Below are 19,472 nucleotides of genomic sequence, written 5' to 3'. Positions count from 1 at the left end.
TTTGAATACCGCCCTCCATACAACAGACTCCCTGAAAAACAAACTAGAAGAAAAACTAACCGAAATAGACAGCCCAGACTATGACTCTGCCATAACAGCGTGGACACAAATAACCAAAAACTTAGCCAACGAGATCAACCCAATAAAAAAAGATAGACACAAAAGAACCCAAAGAAACAAACCCCTGGCATAACAAAAAGATAAAGGTAATCAAAAGAAACCTTAGGAAAAAAGAGAAGGAATGGAAAAATAATATAACAGACAACCTGACTAAATACAGAAAACAGCTAGCCTACTATAAACAAGTAATTCTCAACGCTAAAAAACATTACAGCACTAACAGCTCGATCCAGTAAAGTCCGTGGGAGAGCGGACTAACGCCCGCTCTCCCGGCGCGCGCACCGGCCCCTCGCCGGTGCGCGCGATCCAGTATTTAAATTAGGCGACGCGGTGCAAACGAGGAAAAAGAGGCGCTAGGGACACTAGCGCGTCCCTAGCGCCTCCTTTTGGCCTGGAGCGGCGGCTGTCAGCGGGTTTGACAGCCGACGCTCAATTTTGCCGGCGTCGGTTCTCGAGCCCGCTGACAGCCACGGGCTCGGAAACCGGACGCCGGCAAAATTGAGCGTCCGGTTTTCGGCCCGACAGCCGCGGGCCGAATTCAAAATTTTTTTTTTTTTTTTTTTTTTACTTTTTTTTTTACTTTTGGGGACCTCCAACTTAATATCGCTATGATATTAAGTCGGAGGGTGCACAGAAAAGCAGTTTTTACTGCTTTTCTGTGCACTTCCCTGGCGCCGGAAGAAATTAGCGCCGACCTTTGGGCGGCGCTAATTTCTTAGAGTAAAATGTGCGGCTTGGCTGCACATTTTACTTACTGGATCGCTCAGGAATACCTAATAGGGCCATCAACATGCATTTGCATGTTGAGGGCGCTATTAGGTGCCGCGGGTGGGCCGCGTGTTTTCCTCCCCTTACTGAATAAGGGGTAAGGAAAAACACGCGTCCAGAGCAGGGTGACAGTGCGCTCCGACGGAGCACACTTTACTGGATCGAGCTGTAAGATAGAGAAATTCTCAAATAATCCACGAGCCCCGTTCACCATAGTAAAAAATCTCACAACTGACAAAAATGACAATTCACAGAGCCTACCAATAACCAAATGTAATCACTAATCTAAAAGCAAAAATCCCTAAAATAAATAAAAAAAATCAACATGCAAAAAAGAGATGTTCAACATTGGGAAGCATTCAACGAAATATCCGAAAATGAAGTTGAATCAATGCTAAAAAAAATTAAACCCAGCCCCACATGCACAAGACAATTCCAACCGCAGATTTGAAAAAAGTAGCCAACGTAGTCTCTCCAACTCTAACAAAAATCATTAACCTATCACTAAAAGAAGGAAACAAGCCAGACTCACTAAAAGGAGCAATAGTAAAACCAATTATAAAGAAAAAAAACAGCGATCATCTAATCATGAGCAATTATAGACCAGTATCAAACCTGCCCTTAATTGCAAAGTTAATAGAAAAAGCCATACAAAAAACAATTAACAGAACACTTAGAGAGCAACAATATACTGTACCCATCACATCATGGCTTCCGCTAAAACTTCAGCACTGAAACACTACTACTTGAACTAACAGATGAGAGGGTTTGACAGCGGTAACCAATACATTTTAGTAATGCTTGACCTATCAGTGGCATTAGACACAGTTAACCATGACATACTGATAAATAGATTAGAAGAAATAGGATTAAGCAACTTGACAATCAAGTGGTTTAAATCATACCTAAATAACAGATACTTCCAAGTGCAAATCAAAGAAGTAATGTCAGAGAAAATAAACCTCCACAGGGATCTACCCTATCCTCCACATTGTTCAACATATACATACTACCTTTATGTCACCTACTAGCAGGTTTAGGAATTGCGCACTATATATCTACACCGATGATATTCAGTTAATACTCCCAATTATATTTATATTATATTATAATTACTCCCAATAATAATCCCAGGTCTAGAGGACATGTATAAAGAGGAGGCAGCAAAACACTGCACGGAGCGGCAGTAGCCACAGAGGCATTCACGGAGCGGGATGCCAGTGGCCAGTGGTTGGTGTTCCACCTTCACGGAGCGGAAGGATGGAGGCCTGCCATCTCCAAATTATAAAAAAAAACAAAACAAAACAAAAAAAAAACCAGGGGTGGGTAAGAGTATGTAAAATTAACGGTGAGTTCATAGGCTATAGGTATTACCAATTATTAGGCTTGTTCAATATTTGTTGATAGTTAATGTGGCTTTCAATGCATACTTCACTTTCAATGCATATCCAGCATAGCTCTCTGCTTCAACGGCAGGGGAGAAGAAAAATAGCCAATAGGGGCTGGATGACATAGTCTGGGTGGGCATGTGGGTATGGGTGTAGCTTGTTTATTGCGGCGGTTGCTACCCCCCTAGCTGGTCGGGCTTGATGGTTCACTTGGATGCAGCTCCATCACTGCTCTCTGCATTGGTGGTGGGGGTGGAAGGGAAATGGAGCCGGGGGTTGCTGGGAGCCAGGAGAGGCAGATGGGTATGAGAGAGGGGGTGGGGGGGGGAGGAAGTGTGGGGCTTGCTGGGCAGACTGGATGGGCCGTTTGGTCTTCTTCTGCCGTCATTTCTGTTTCTATAATTAATGTTTTCTCAATTGTGTCGTCAAACTTAGCCAACATGTACCTAGATAAAATAAAACAACTTCTAAACCAATAGAACTAGTGATCAATATAGAGAAAACTGAATTCTTACACCTAGAACGAAAAAAACTTAACAATCATTCAGAACCCAATTACACTCAACAACCACCAAAAAATACATCTAGCTGAGAAAGTAAGAAACCTGGGAGTGATAATTGATCCAGAACCAAGTATGAAACAACATATATCTCAAAAAGTAAGAGAAGGATACGCCAAACTTATGACTCTTAGAAGACTAAAACCACTACTAACGCCCATCAACTTCCGCTCAGTCTTACAAGCCTTAACCCTTTAGGTACCAACGTTCCACAAGTGGAACATTTTTTCATATACTTTTAATTACTTGCAAATTATTTTATACCATATTTATACCATATTTGGGTCTAGTTAACTAAGATATGTAAAAAGGGGCATCAGGAAATAATTCCTTCAATGAGCAGGATCTAAAGGGTTAATTTTTTCCAGTACCGACTATTGTAATGCCCTCCTACTGGGCCTAAGGTACACTACACTGAGGGTAATTTTTGTACTATGGTACTCTTCTACCAAGTAATTTATATCAACAAAAGAGAACTCACCCATCCACAAAATTCAATTTCAAAAGTACAATTTATTCATGAAATACATAAAATAGATCCTATCTAGACAATGATTACTAAACTAACACACTCATTCATCCATACCACAAACATGTCACAATTCCAATCAAACCCCTTTTGTAAAAACAACAAATATATAATATAAAAATCCCAGCACCAATGTGTAACACTGATTATCAATATAATAACAACTGTATCTTGCAATCTTTTACTCTTTTAATTAAATAGCATTTCACAATATATAACAATAATGCTGCGACAAAACCAATGTGTGTGTTGGAACCCGGTATTCTCAAGTTCCCGCATTACACACTATACTCTTCTTATCTTATCACAACAAAAACGGTGACAACGTCCATTGGACCTGCCCGACAAGGACTCCTTGTTTCGCCTACTGGGCCTGCCATACATCACAATAAGACCATTACAGATACTACAAAACACAGTGGCAAGAATTTTAACTGGGAAAAGTAAGAGAGACCATATCACTGAAACCTTAATAGAATTACACTGGTTATTATTATTTATTATTATTTATAGATTTTTTTATACCGGGGTACGTAAATATCACCTCGGTTTACATTCAAACAGTAATTCAGCATTGCGCTTTACAATATAACAAGGTAACTAAACGAAAACAATACAGTATATAACTTTGTATTCATAGAATATAAGCAATATATGAGAGATTGTGGCAGTTAGGAAGAGTAGTTGAGGATTCAGATCATTGATAGTAGGCTTTTTTAAATAGCCAGGTTTTAAGGTTTTGTTTAAATTTTTTGTGACAGAGTTCCTGGCGTAATTCAGAGGGCATGGTGTTCCATATTGTTGATCCAGCAATGATGAAAGATCGTTCTTTTGTACTAGAGAGTTTAGTCAGATTGGGTGCTGGGATATTTAGTTTGGCTAAATTCTGGAATCTCGTTGGGCGGGAAGACGTTTTGAATTGTAGTTGATCTGTGAACCAGAGCATTTCTCTGTTTTGAATGGCTTTGTGTATCAGCGACATAGATTTATAAATTATCCTGTAAGCCACGGGTAGCCAGTGCAAAAGACTGAAGAGCTGGAGTGATGTGATCATGGCGGCTTGTGTCGGTGATAATGCAGGCAGCTGCATTTTGCAGCATTTGCAAAGGTTGAATGGTGGCTTTAGGTAGACCCAGTAACAGAGCATTGCAGTAATCAATCTTTGATAAAATAGTTGCTTGTAAAACTGTGCGGAAATCATATTGGTATAATAGAGATTTAATACGTTTAAGCGTGTATAGCTTAAAGAAACCATTTTTTACCGTATCCGCGATGAATTTTTTAAACATGAGATTGCTGTCAATGATGATACCAAGGCTGCGTACTTGTTGTGAAATAGTGGAGTTGTTTTGAGAATATCGGAGTTGATCAGTATTGTATTTTTTGGAGGTGAAATTATGATAAGTTCAGTTTTATTGGTATTTATAGCCAATTGGTTGTCTGTGAGGATTGTTTTAATTTCTAATAAAGCTACCTTCCAGGTACTCAGTGCATTTGTGATTGTGCTGGTTATAGGTATGAGTATTTGAACATCATCTGCGTAGATGAAGTGTTGAAGACCCAATTTAGAGAGTAACCGGCATAGCGGTGTAAGGTAAACATTGAACAATGTGGAGGAGAGAGAAGATCCTTGGGGGACTCCTTGAGAGTCCCCCAAGGATCAGTTACCCACTGATCAGTGATTACCCACTGAACAAAGAATACAATACAAAACTTTATGCACCATTCATAAATTAATACACGACGAAAAAGCAGAGTGGCTGAACACAGCCCTCTGCCTACATACCCCCCACAGGAATCTAAGATCAGCAAACAAAGCACTGCTAACTATTCAGTCAGTCAAGACGGCCAGATTAACACAAGTAAGGGACAGGGTCCTATCCCTAGCAGGATCTATAATATGGAACACCATGCCAGTGGAAATCAGATTGGAAAGAGACATCAAAACCTTCAGAAAAAATTTAAAAACATGGCTATTTAAGCAAGCATACCACAAAGAGAATCGAGAGTAGAACCCAGGGAAATGTTAGTTGCGGTCAGACAAACTCCCACACACACACACCCCTTTCTTCTTAAAGTGTGTCCTCTCTTTTATATTCTAAATTCTTTTTATTTTAAACAACAAAGAATTAAAGTTAAGTAACACCAATCTTATAGCGGAGTAAGAAAAACTGGACATGACTTATAACACTCACCAAATAGTATTTATTATGATATTATGTTACAGTATTTTTGATGGCACCTGTTTAAGAGTTAGAATTCTAGACACTTTATACAACATAGTTTTTGTGCCCTACTGTGAACCGTTGTGATGGCACCCGCTTAACGACGGTATAGAAAAGATTTTAAATAAAAATAAATAAATAAGTATCAATGGGCACTCCATTATACCATTAGCCTTACCTCTGGGGGTAAGACAGGGCAATGATGAATTGTGGGGGAGAGTGAGGGGTAGTCTGTTTACTCAGCCCCCTCTACAGGTTGAGGTTCTAATGTTCATACATTTGAGTTTATCTTTAGATGTTGATCATCTCTGAATTTATGGCCTTACCATGCTAAGTGACAATTTGCTTCTTTTTGACATGTCTGTATTCTGACACTTTTGTACATCGCTAATGGCTATGTTAATTTTTGGTTGTGCTGTGACTTATCAATAAAAAGTAAATTACAAAAAAAAAAGGGTGGCCTCCATAATAGCAGTTCGTCGGTTTCTCTAGATGCACAATTGGTCAGCAGATGCCATCCCCAAGTCCAATTCGATCAAGTTACCCTTCAAGTTTGCTATATGGAGAGGAGTTGGAGATGGTGGCTAAGGCTGGGGGGGGGGGGGGGGGGGGGGAAGACTCAAATGCCTAGACTCCTTGAAGATCAGGCCTGCTCTTACTCCCAATTCTTTCTCCTCTTGTAACCACCCCCAGGACTCCAGGAGATTTTTGCCAGGCTGGGGATCTTTTGGGAAGCAATCTTGCACATTTTCCCGGTTCCAATCCTTTTGCTCCAAGAAGAGTGGGAAGGACAGATTGGCTGGTGCCGGCTCTTCCAGAAAGACAATGAGTGCTTGGGGGCCACAGTCTCAGGTACTGGACATGGGTGGTTATTTGTCTCAGTTTTATAGATTACAACGGACCAGTGGGTCCTAAAAGTTATAAAACATGGCTACACTCAAATTTGTACGTCCAGTTTTTAACACTTATGATTTCGCCTTATTATTCTGCCGAAACATGGGAAGCAACGTGATTTCCCCACAAAGGCTTCTTGAGCTAAAGGTTATCATTCCGATTGCAGAGGGTCAGGAATGACAAGGGGTGTTACTCTATATACTTTGTGGTTTCAAAGAAAGAGGAGTCGCTTTGACCTGTGCTAGACATGAAGTGGGCCAACCTAAAGGTGGTGTATTTCAGGATGGAAACCTTATGGTTGGTGATAATAGTGGTACAGAAATGAGTTTCGGACTTCACTGGATTTGACAGAAGCATATCTTCAATATTCCAAACTGCCCAAAGTACCAGTAGTTCCTTTGTTTCATGGTATCGGGTCGCTATTTTCAGTTTCAGGCTATGCCCTTTGGGAAATTTTCCCAAAGTCATGGTAGTGGTGGAAACAGCACTGCGGAAGGAGGGAATTTTGGTACACTTGTATCTGGACGATTGGCTGATTCAGGCAAAGCCCTTGGAGGAAAGCCACATCTCAAAGGACGATCCAGTTACTACAGGACTTGGGTTGGACTGTCAACTTTTCCAAGAGCAATCTTTGGCCATCCCAGAACCTGGTTTATCTGGGAGCTCCGTTTGATACATGGATTGGGTGTATCTACCAGAAAAGCGACTCCAGAAGTTGTGGGGTCACTTTCTGACATTAAGGATGATCAGTAATCCGTCTGTTTGGTCGTTATCTGCAATCTCTGGGGCTCTGGTGCCATGGGTGAGAACACATACAATTGCTTCAGAGGGCCTTGCTTTCCAGGTGGAACCCTCAGTCCCTGGACTATTTGGTACAGCTGCCTCTTCTGGAAGCACCAGAGCTTTCAGCAGTGGTTGGATTGCAAGCACGTGGAGAAGGGCTGGATTTGGTGCCATATATCTGGATCGCAGCAACCACGGACACAAATCCGTTGGGTTGGAGTGCTCACTGTGAGCAGCTGACGGCTTAAGGACAGTGGTCCCCAGAGGAGACAAGTTAATCGATCAACGACTGGAGGCCTGTGCTATTTGGCTGGTGCTTAAGTTCATGTTTCAGTTGCTAAGACGTGCAGTCAGGTTGATGTCTTGAAAATGACAGCGGTGGGATATATAAATCATAAGGGTGAACCCAAACTCTGGCGTCCTATATAGCAGGCATGCCAGTGTGAGGGTTGATTTATCTCAGTCAACATGCCCTGGACCCAGATGAATGGAGTCTGTCAATACGGGCTTTCAATCAGTCTCCAGGTGGGGGCAACCGGACCTGAATTTGATGGCATCCAGCAAGGATGGCATCCAGCAAGAATGCCAATGCATGCAGGTTCTTTAGTCGTAGGAGAGATTCACTCGCCTCTGGAATAGATGCTCTGGAGCAGGAGTGACCAAGGGAGGAGACACTATGTGGTTTCCCCTTGGCCTATGATAGGCAGAGCACTTCAAAAGATAGTGGGTAATCTTCTGGTAGCTGTGGACTATACAACAGCCCTCTTCTACTTCCAGGGGGGCCAAGATCTGATTTGTGAAAGTCTGGTTCTTCACAAGGAACTGGATCGATTTAGTCTTATGGTCCTGGCCCATGAAAGGGCAAGTCTGATGAAGAGGGAAATTGTCTGGCAGTGATCGTTACACTTTTGAAGGCTAGGAAGTTTTCCACTTCCTTACCTTATGTGCAAGTTTGGAGAATGTTTTAAGATTGGTTGCCTTAGCCCTGAATACTTTGAAGTTTCATGTGGCAGCTCTCTCTTACTATAAAAGGTTGAGTTCAGAGTAAGCTGTTATCTTTGCACCCAGATCAATCATCCATATTCCAGTTCCTCTTTGGGACCTTAATTTTAGTCTTATCTTTCCTGGCTAGAGCACAGTTTTCCCCTCGTAAGGGTATTTCCTTGCAACTGCTTATCTTAAAGATACTGTTCCTGCTGGCTATATGCTCTGCTTGTCGAATGTCAGAATCACAGATGATTTCCTGCAGGGCTCCATTTCTGACTATTACTTAGGAAAGGGTTCTCCTTCGCACAGTTCCTTCTTTTCTTTCAAAAGTGGTTTCACTTGAATAGGAAAATTAGTTCTTACCTGTTAATTTTCGTTCCTGTAGTACCACGGATCAGTCCAGACAGTGGGTTGAGCCTCCTGTCCCAGCAGATGGAGACAGACCAAAACTGAAAAGGGTATTCTATATCAGGACAGAGCCTACCCTGCAGCCCTTCAGTATAACTATTGTCAAAGCAGAAAAACAAGATAAAGAACAAGATCAAGCAAGTAACAACAAAAACTCAATGGAGTAACTTTATAACTATGTAAGGAGCTCTGTAGAAAGACGCTCTTGCATGTACTTGGTCATTAATAACCAATGCTTCCGGTGTTCAGAAGAAGATAAAATACTGATATCCGAGTACCTGTAGGAAAGGCTTTGAGTGGGTGATGTGAAAAGACAGGGAAGGGCGTCTGGACTGATCCGTGGTACTACAGAAACGAAAATTAACAGGTAAGAACTAATTTTCCTTTCCCTGTACATACCCGGATCAGTCCAGACTGTGGGATGTACCAAAGCTTCCATAAACCGGGTGGGACAGAGACAGTCCCGCTCGAAGCACTTGCCGACCAAAAGAACCAAAAACCGGTGCTTGCACATCCAGACGGTAGTGACGAGCAAAAGTATGCAGGGACGTCCACGTAGCAGCCCTGCAAATTTCTTGCGGAGAAACCGCTTGGCTCTCCGCCCAGGAAGTAGCTTGAGAATGCAACGAATGAGCCTTTAGGCCCTCAGGAACTGCCCGACCTTGGCAAAGATAAGCCGAGGAAATCGCCTCCTTCAACCACCGAGCAATAGTAGTCTTAGAAGCCTGTTTGCCCTGATTGGGACCACTCCAGAGGACGAAAAGATGATCAGAGACCCGAAAAAGTCATTGGTAACCTTAAGATAGCGGAGTAGAACTCGTCTGACATCAAGTCTGCAGAGATCGCCCCCAGTGGTACCCATAATCTCCGCTGGAGAGAATGCTGGAAGCTCCACAAACTGGTTGACATGGAAAGCGGTCACAACCTTCGGCAAGAAAGAAGGCAGAGTCTTGAGCGAGACTCCGGAATCGGAAAAATGCAAAAAGGGTTCCCAACAGGACAATGCTTGGATCTCTGAAACCCGCCGAGCGGAAGAAAGAGAGACGAGAAAAACCGCCTTCAAGGTGAGATCCTTTACCGTAGCCCGACGGAGGGGTTCGAATGGAGCTGTACAGAGAGCCCGGAGGACGAGATTAAGACTCCACGATGGGCAAGTAGAGCAAGCGGGCGGTCGCAGGTGCTCGATTCCCTTCAAGAACTGAACCACGTCCGGATGGCCTGCTAAGGGATGACCCTCGACCCGTCCGAGAAGAGAGCCGAGAGCGGAGACTTGGACGCGAAGGGAACTGAAAGAGAGACCCTTGGAGAGACCCTTCTGTAGAAAGGAAAGAACCAATGAAACCGGAGCGCGCAGAGATCCCTGACTCCGCACAAACGGTCTCAAAGACTTTCCAAACGCGCACGTAAGCTGGAGAAGTAGACTGCTTCCGAGTTCGCAGCAAGGTGGAGATAACCTCCTCCTTATAGCCCTTACGCCTCAGGCGTCTCCATTCAAAAGCCAGGCCACTAGACAAAAGCGATCAGCCTTGTCGAAAAATACGGGCCCCTGCCGAAGCAGACGAGGAAGATGGCCGAGCCGGAGAGGTCCGTCTGTCGCCAGGTTGACGAGATCCACGAACCATGGTCTGCGAGGCCATTCGGGTGCTACCAGAACCACTGGCCCTCGGTGGAGTTCTATTCTTCGAGAACTTTTCCCACCAGAGGCCACGGAGGGAACACGTAAAGAAGGACGTCCGCAGGCCAGGGAAGAGCCAGAGCATCCACTCCTTCTGAGCCGTGCTCTCTCCAGCGGCTGAAGAATCTGTTGGCCTTGGCTTTGCGCAAGGTCGCCATGAGGTCCAGGTGAGGGGGACACCACCTGTGGACGATCAGGTCCATAGCTTCTTCCGAGAGTTCCCACTCTCCCGGATCGAGAGAGACTACTGAGGAAATCGGCCTGTACATTCTCCTTGCCCGCTATGTGGGAGGCCGCAAGGCAATCCAGATGCCGTTCCGCCCAGTCGAAGAGACGGCTGGCTTCTAGAGCCACCAGGCGACTGCGAATGCCGCCCTGTCGGTTGATAAAAGCCACGGTGGTGGAGTTGTCGGAGAGAACCCTCACCGCCTTGCCACGGATGAGGGGCAGAAAATCCTGTAGGGCCAGACGCACCACCCAGGCTTCCAAACAATTGATGTGCCAACCAGACTGAACCGGAGACCAGATCCCCTGCATGGACTGGGACTGGCAGACTGCGCCCCAGCCAGAGAGACTGGCATCCGTGGTTACTATGTCCACTGTGGAGTCTGAAGAGGCATGCCCCGGAGAAGATGAGGAAGCAAAAGCCACCACTGCAAGGCGGCGACGGTAGAGGCCGAAAGCAGGAGAACTGCGTGGAACTGTTCCGACGGTAGAGGCCGAAAGCAGGAGAACTGCGTGGAACTGTTCCGACACCGGTTGCCAACGGGATAGCAAAGCTCTCTGTAACGGTCGCATATGAGCGAATGCCCAGGGGACGAGGTCGATGGTGGAGGCCATCGAGCCCAAGACCTGGAGGTAGTCCCATGCCGTCAGGAGAGGGAGTGAGAGAAGATTCCGTACCTGGTCGATCAATTTGAGAGCCCGAGCGCGAGGTAGGGACACTTTGCCGATCCGAGTATCGAAGCGGGCCCCCAGGAATTCTAACACCTGGGAAGGCTGAAGATTGCTTTTGGGAAAGTTCACTATCCACCCGAGGGTTATGAGGAGAGCGAGGACCCAATCCACCACCTGCCTGCAGTGACTCTCCGACTTGGCCCTCACGAGCCAGTCGTCCAGATAGGGGTGGACTAGGACTCCTTCGCGGTGGAGGGCTGCCGCTACCACCACCATTGACCTTGGTGAAGGTGCGTGGTGCGGTAGCAAGGCCGAAGGGCAGTGCCCAAAACTGAAAGTCCCGGTTGAGGATGTGGAAGCGAAGATACTTCTGGTAATCGTGGTGAATCGGAATGTGGAGGTAGGCCTCTGTCAGATCGAGAGAGGCGAGGAACTCTCCGGGATGAACCGCCGCGATGACCGCTCAAGGTTTCCATGCGAAAATGTGGGATCTTGAGGGCCCAGTTGACCCTCTTGAGGTCTAAGATCGGCCGAAAAGCACTGTCCTTCTTGGGTACCACGAAGTAAATAGAATACTGTCCGGCGCCGATTTCCTCCTTCGGACCCGGGACAATGGCGCCCAGACTCAGAAGCCTGGTGAGGGTTTGGTCCACCGCCTCCCCTTGAGACGGCCGCATGGGGAGAATACGAAGAGGTCCGGGAGGTCTCGAGCAAATTCTAAAGAGTAACCATCTCGGACAATCTCGAGGACCCACTGGTCAGACGTGATTTTGACCCACACCTCGAAGAACAGGGAGAGACGACCTCCCAGAAGGGGGACCGAGGAATGGGTCAACCGAACTTCACTGTGGGGCTTGCTTTGGGGTGGCATGCTGGGATGGTCCCTCTCGGAAACACCGACACCCACGAAAGGGCTGGGACCAAGATTGAGACCGGGAAGAATAACCTCTGGAGGAGCCACCTCGTCCGCAGGATGTATATCTCCGCTGACACCGGAAGCAAGGACGGGAGGGCGCAAAAGATCGAAATTGTTTCGGACAGTCCTCCGGTAGCTTATGAACCTTGTTTTCACCCCAGGGAATTAATAATCTGCTCAAGGTCCTCTCCAAAAAGCAACTTACCCTTGAAAGGCAACGTGCCCAACCTTGCCTTGGAGGACGGGTCCGCGGACCAATTGCGCAGCCAGAGAAGCCTTCTAGCGGAGACCGCCGAGACCATCGCTTTCGCCTGGACGCGGAGGAGGTTGTAGAGCGCATCTGCCCCATAAGCGATGACGCCTTCCAAACATTCAGCCTGCTCCGCCTCTGCAGATGGGAGGTCCTGGGTGCCGAGCAATTATTGAACCCATCTGAGACCTGCCCGCTGTATGAGACTGCTGCAGATAGTCGCCCGGACTCCCAAGGCCAGAACCTCAAAGATATGCTTTAGATGGGCTTCGAGTTTACGATCCTGTACGTCCTTCAGGGCCGTCGCCCCCACCACTGGGATAGTGGTGTGCTTGGTGACCGCAGAGACTGAAGAATCGACGATAGGAAACCTCAGCATGTCCAAGCAGTCCTCCGGGGAGGGGGTAGAGCTTGTCCATAGCCCTCCCCACACGGAGCCCCGCTTCGGGAGCTTCCCATTCCCGTAGGAGCAGCAACTTATGCATAGGGTGGAAGGGAAAGGCACTTGCCGGAGCCCTGAGTCCCACCAGGACCGGGTCCATATCCTTGGGCAAAGAAGCCGTAAGCATATCCGCAGGGGGTCCCCTCCAGTCCCAGCTCCTGGAGGACAAAAGGGATGAGGGGCTCCAACTCCTCCTTTTGAAACATGCGGAGGACCCGGGGGTCATCCTCCTCCAAGGGGGGGAGCGCCCCCGCCAAAGCTGTAGTGGGATCCGGATCAACTAGGGGGCGCGGGGTGTCAGGAATGGGGGGGGTACCCTAACAGGCCCCTGCGGCTCCGGGGTCGGGAGGACCTGCGGCAGAGTTGGTCTTGGGATTTTTGCCAGCAGGAGACCTAGGGAAGGGTCTTCCTCCTCCTGCAAGCTGGCCAGATAAGATTTGTGCAAAAGAAGCACAAATTCTGAAGAAAAATGTGCCCTAGTCTTGCCGGAGGGGGGAGGTGGGTCAGGGACCTCATCCCTAGGGGACACGGAGCTTAAATCGGGGGGGAAGCTCCACAAAAATCGCATCCCCAGCCCCTGGCAGCTCCAAATCGGGAGCTGCCGAAATTCCCAAAATGGCCGCCGCTCCCGCAGTTTGCCGACCCGGGAACCGCCTAGCCATGCGGAGGGAAGCGCGACCCCGAGCTAAATTTGGCAGCGCTGCCGAGGAGGGACCCTCCTCACCCGGCAGGCACGCCAAGGGCTCCCCACATGCAAGACAGGCACTTGGACACGGTATTCCCAGTGAAGAGAAGCCGCGAACGGCACAAAAGAAAAAAACAGCTGAGAGGAGAAAGGTCTTTGAAGTGCTGGTAAGGAGTGGAGGCAGGAGAGTGAACCCTGCCCGCTCTACTGGGTCTTGCTGCCAGCCTGCTTAAGAATTAAAATTACTTCCTCCTTTTTGCAAGCCTTTATTAGAATAAAATTTATTGTCCTTATATATATATATATTTTATTTATTTATTTTTTTTAACTGAGGGGAAGAAAAGGGAGAGCCCGGAGCCCTCAAGGCAGCCGGGGGGGGGGAAGGGAGGGAGTGACTGGACCACCAATATCGTCCCCGTCCCCGTCCCCCCCCCCAGCGAGGAAGCAGTCTTGGACCTAGGCTATGCCCTGCACAAGGGACCATGCCCCCCTAGGTCCCGCAAGAGCCAGGAGGACGGAAGCATCTTCTGTGAAAAGAAGAGAGACAGAGTCTAATACAAGACAAATTACAAAAATGTAGAATTATTTTTTTTTCTAAGATTAAATAAATGGAAAAACTACAATAGTACTTGCTTGATCCTACAAGAAAAGAAAACAAGGGCTGAGCAGCCCAGATCAGGAGGCCGCAGGGTGAGCTGATCCATCTGCTGGAGACAGACAAATATTGAAGGGCTGCAGGGTAGGCTCTGTCCTGATATAGGATACCCTTTCAGTTTTGGTCTGTCTCCATCTGCTGGACAGGAGGCTCAACCCATGGTCTGGACTGATCTGGGTACGCACAGTAACAGCTGATTTCTGTGTTTTCTTTTGACAGACAGTTGGTTGCGGAGACTTATACGCTCCTTCGTTCTTTGGATTTGCAAGTGTATATTTTACAATATCTTATGGTCACCAATGTTTTCTGGAGAATGGATCATCCCTTTATGCAGTATGGTGGTGTGCAGAAAGGTCAGGCAGCCTTTAAGGCTACAGTGGTGCGCAGGATCAAAGAGGTGATTACTGCGCCTTATACTTTTTCCAGTGTTTCCTTGCCGCAGCAGATTTGGGCAAATCGCACAAGAGGTTTCGTGGGCAGAACTATAATTAGGGTCTCCTGCAGAGATTTGTAAAGCACCAATTTGATCTTCTCTGCATTTTTTTCCAGACTCTATTGTCTGGATGTCAGAGAGAGAAGATTCCTCATTCACCTCCATGGTGTTGCAAGGGGCTTGGCAAGTATCCCACCCTGTGAAGAAGTAGATTGGGTTTATCCTAATCGTATGGACTGGTCTGACTAGATACAGAGGAAGGTGAGATTACTTCTTACTCAATTTCCTTTCCTCTACTACATTCAGACAAGTCCATGATCCCTCCCATTACTGCTGCTGCGGTCTGTAATTATCAGTTTTCAAAAAGCTTTTCTTGTGTATGTCTCACTGGGCTAATTACTGCACCTTCTGGTGAGTATGTCTGGTTTATCTTTGTTTCCTATATTTCATTTCCTTATTCTGCTGGAAGTCCTGTTACAAAAAAAAAAAAAAAGAGGGAACCAGGGGTTTTATAACTCATTGCTGGTTTTTAAGTTTGCCCACAGTTAGCTTTTTTACAGAACTAGTGGCAGGCTAGTTTCAGTACGGAGGTATATAGAGTGACATCAATGAGCCTGTTGATCTATCTTCATCTGCTGGTTGACATGCATAACCTAATCACATGAACAGGTACGTCTGCATTAGAGGAAAATAAATTATCAGGTAAGAAGTAATTTCACCTTTTCAGCTTCAGATTTAACAAAGCATCCTGTCATTATCTGGCTCCACGCAACAGCAGAATCAGCAGGCATTCTCGCTTGGGCTGTGACCAGTATAACACTCACCATGTTCCCCACTGATCTTCTTAAACTGCTCCATAACTTCCTGCTCAGACTTGAAGGGTGAATACTTGTAAATCAGTTCGGTTTCAATAGCAAACTTTTCCATGTCCTCTGTGATTGGATCCCGAGTATGGGAGCTCCAGGTTGGCAGAGGGACAATCACCTGCTTTCATGATAGCAGAAAGAAAACAATATCAGGCAGCTTATACTGGTTCTCTTTCATGGATATGAATTTGTAATGCAGAGAACTAAGGGTCAACAAGTTGTAGGCAATACCTTTTTATTCAACTTCATAAAGAATACAATGGAGCCAATATTTCAATTATAGGCTAGACTCTCAAACAATATCAACTTTCTTGCATCTTGGCTCTTTGCATATCGTCTCTGGGATGCAAGTTTCTCTCTAGTTATGCTTTAGGCTTTTTATAAATACAAAAAAAAAAGGGTCCAGCTTCAATATGGCAACAGCCTGGTTTAAAAATCTCCTTATAACAAAGGCACCAATTGATATACTGTTCCAAAAATATCTGTACATAAAGCAAGAACAGTAAAATAAATTTTTAACTAACTTTCTAAGTTTTACAGTGCTCTGTGAGAAGAAAAGGGCAAGTCAGCATATAATTATTATGACTTACAAATGGAGAAATTACTTACCTGATAATTTCGTTTTCCTTAGTGTAGACAGATGGACTTATGACCAATGGGTTATGTGCTCCCCTGCTAGCAGATGGAGATGGAGTCAGGTTTCAAAGCTAACGTCACCCTAGATATTTTTTTATTTTTTAACTTTTATATACCGACATTCTTGCATTAAATGCAAATCATGCCGGTTTACAGTGAAACAGAAAAAGCAGGAAAAAATTCCTTAGTCGAATACAATGAAACAGCTTAGTTAACAAAGGAAACATAAAAATAAATGTTTACATATACACAAAGGTTTGCACGAAGGGGTGCATAAAGGGGAGAGCCCCACACGCGACGCCTGGTGTTGAGGCTGTCTTAACTGTCCGATGTTAGTGACGTCATGGGGGGGCGGGTCTAACGAACGCAGCACTTACATCGCTGCTTCTTTCCAGTTCCAGGTGAAGATCAAGCTGTTTCCTTCACTTCCCCTCCCATGACTGTGGGGTGAGAAGCGCTGCAGGGTGCCCCTTGATGTTATCTGGCTTCCCACACGCGACGCCTGGTGTTGAGGCTGTCTTAACTGTCCGATGTTAGTGACGATGTTAGATATACCTCTGAAGTGATCTCAGCCATTCAGTATTCTCTTCAAAAGCCATTGTGGACATACTATTGAAAAACTTGAATACTCTTTAGTAACTTAAGAATTTGTTTAAAAATTTGATTAAAACTGGAACTGTACCTCCCAGCAATATTATAGATGCCCAGATCTAATGATAGGGTGATGGCTTACCAGTAATCTCTTTGGGAGCGAGATTCATGTGTAAAGGTGGTGGAACTCATGCATCACCTAGATAGGATTTTAGACAGTGCTGGGGAGGAGCCGGCTGTCGTGGTACATGTGGGCACCAATGACATAGGAAAATGTGGGAGGGAGGTTCTGGAAGCCAAATTTAGACTCTTAGGTAGAAAGCTTAAATCCAGAACCTCCAGGGTAGCATTCTCTGAAATGCTCCCTGTTCCGCGCGCAGGTCCTCAGAGGCAGGCAGAGCTCCGGAGTCTCAATGCGTGGATGAGACGATGGTGCAAGGAAGAGGGATTCAGTTTTGTAAGGAAATGAAGAACCTTTTGGGGAAGGGGGGAGTCTTTTCCAAAGGGATGGGCTCCACCTTAACCAGGGTGGAACCAGACTGCTGGCATTAACCTTTAAAAAGGAGATTGATCTAGTTTAAAAAGCTGCTCTAAAGGGAAAGCTGACAGTCACTCAGTAGCGCATGGTTCGGAGGGAGGTATCTTTAAAGGATACTAATGATGCATTAGAATTAGGGCGTCCCAACAGTGAGGTTCCAATAATAAGAAAAGTAGTCCAAGTCCCTGTAATTAAAAACTTGCTTGAGCTAACAAATTCCAATTTATCCCTATCAATTAAAAAGCAGAATGAAAATACAAACAAAACACACTTTGAAATGTTTGTATGCTAATGCCAGAAGTCTAAGAAGTAAGATGGGAGAATTAGAATGTATAGTAGTGAATGACGACAGACTTAATTGGCATCTCAGAGACATGGTGGAAGGAGGATAACCAATGGAATAGTGCTATACCTGGATACAAATTATATGGCAATGACAGAGGAACATCCAGAAAGCGGTGTGTTGCTTTATGTCCGGGATGGCATAGAGTCCAACAGGATAATCATCCTGCATGAGACTAAATGCACAATAGAATCTTCATGGGTAGAAATCCCTTGTGTGTTGGGGAAGACTATAGTGATAGGGGTATACTACCGTCTACCTGGCCAAGATGGTGAGAAGGATCGTGAAATGCTAAGAGAAATTAGGGAAGCTAAACAAATTGGTAGTGCAGTAATAATGGGACATTTCAATTACCCCAGTAACCGAACCTTAATGGCACTCTTATAAAACATATTAACATATTCAAGTCCCGACATTACTATTTGTGCCTTTTTGTAAACCGTTGTGATGGTATATAACTGAACGACGGTATAGAAATTTTTTTTTAAATAAAATAAATAAATCGTCAGGACATGCTAGAGAGATAAAGTTCCTGGATGGAATAAATGACAGTTTTATGGAGCAACTGGTTCAGGAACAGACGAGAGAGGGAGCAATTTTAGATCTAATTCTCAGTGGAGCACAGAATCTGTTGAGAGAGGTAACTGTGGTGGGGCCGCTTGGCAATAGTGATCATAATATAATCAAGTTTCAATTAATGACTGGAAGGGGGGCAGTAAGCAAATCCACGGGATGGTATACACCCCAGAGTTCTAAAGGAACTAAAAAATGAAATTTCAGACCTATTAGTAAAAATTTGTAATTTAATTTATCATTAAAATCATCCATTGTACCTGAAGACTAGAGTAACCCCAATATTTAAAAAGGGCTCCAGGGGCGATCCGGGAAACTACAGACCGGTTAGCCTGACTTCAGTACCAGGAAAAATAGTGGAAAGAGTTCTAAACATCAAAATCACAGAACATATAGAAAGACATGGTTTAATGGAACAAAGTCAGCATGGCTTTACCCAGGGCAAGTCTTGCCTCACAAATCTGCTTCACTTTTTTGAAGGCGTTAATAAACATGTGGATAAAGGTGAACCGGTAGATGTAGTATACTTGGATTTTCAGAAGGCGTTTGACAAAGTTCCTCATGAGAGGCTTCTAGGAAAAGTAAAAAGTCATGGGATAGGTGGCGATGTCCTTTCGTGGATTGCAAACTGGCTAAATGACAGGAAACAGAGAGTAGGACAGTGGAGTGCCTCAGGGATCTGTATTGGGACACTTACTTTTCAATCCTACCTAATAAACGAAGGATGACCGACGTGCCGCAAATATGCAGTAGAGACCAGCTCTACCGCGCATGTGCGGGCGAGCACGTCAGTCTGAGCCAGAAAAAAAGAAAAAAAATGGCGGCGTCGAGTGGCAGCGGCAGCGTTGAGTGGCAGCAGCGGCGGCGGCGGCGGCGGCGTCCGGTGGTAGCGGCGGCAGCGAGGGAGGAGAGAGAGAGGAAGGGACTGAGTGAGAGAGGGAGGGACTGAGTGAGAGGGGAGGAGAGAGAGGGAGTGGGACGGAGTGAGGGGGGAGAGAGGGGGAGAGAGGGGAGGGGGAGAGAGAGAGGGGGGAGAGTGGGAGAGAGGGAGGGAGTGGGACTGAGGGGGAGGGGGAGGGGGAGGGAGTGGGACTGAGGGAGAGAGTGGGACTGAGTGTGAGTGAGAGGGAGGGAGAGAGGGGGGAGGGAGTGAGTGAGACTGAGGGGGAGGGGGAGGGAGGGGGACAGGGGGAGAGTGAGTGGGACTGAGTGTGGGGGGGGAGGAAGTGATTGAGACTGAGTGGGAGGGAGGGACTGAGTGAGAGGAGAGGGAGGAGTGGGTGAGAGGGAGGGAGGTAGGGGGTGGTGAA

At 46.0% G+C, this 19,472-nt stretch overlaps 1 protein-coding gene across 15 annotated transcripts in view; it reads right to left on the bottom strand.

Annotated features, from left to right (window-relative positions):
• MORC2 (MORC family CW-type zinc finger 2) overlaps window positions 1-19,472 on the bottom strand; it is a 418,351-nt gene that overhangs the window by 243,115 nt on the left and 155,764 nt on the right. For 11 of the 15 annotated variants that reach the window (XR_003859131.1, XM_029619027.1, XM_029619026.1 and 8 more), the window contains one exon: window positions 15,440-15,602. Coding sequence is in view for 14 of the 15 variants with exons in the window: in XM_029619027.1 (XP_029474887.1) it covers window positions 15,440-15,602 (163 nt within the window). In the remaining variant the exon portion in view is untranslated. The remainder of the gene's footprint in view (window positions 1-15,439; window positions 15,603-19,472) is intronic. The other 4 variants (XM_029619030.1, XM_029619035.1, XM_029619038.1 and 1 more) reach the window with 1 other exon arrangement.

The sequence above is a fragment of the Rhinatrema bivittatum genome, chromosome 11 (assembly GCF_901001135.1).
Source record: "Rhinatrema bivittatum chromosome 11, aRhiBiv1.1, whole genome shotgun sequence".
In the NCBI taxonomy this organism is placed as follows: Eukaryota; Metazoa; Chordata; class Amphibia; order Gymnophiona; family Rhinatrematidae; genus Rhinatrema; species Rhinatrema bivittatum.
The sequence above is the reverse complement of the archived record's forward strand: the minus strand, read 5'-3'. Positions and strand labels throughout refer to the sequence as shown.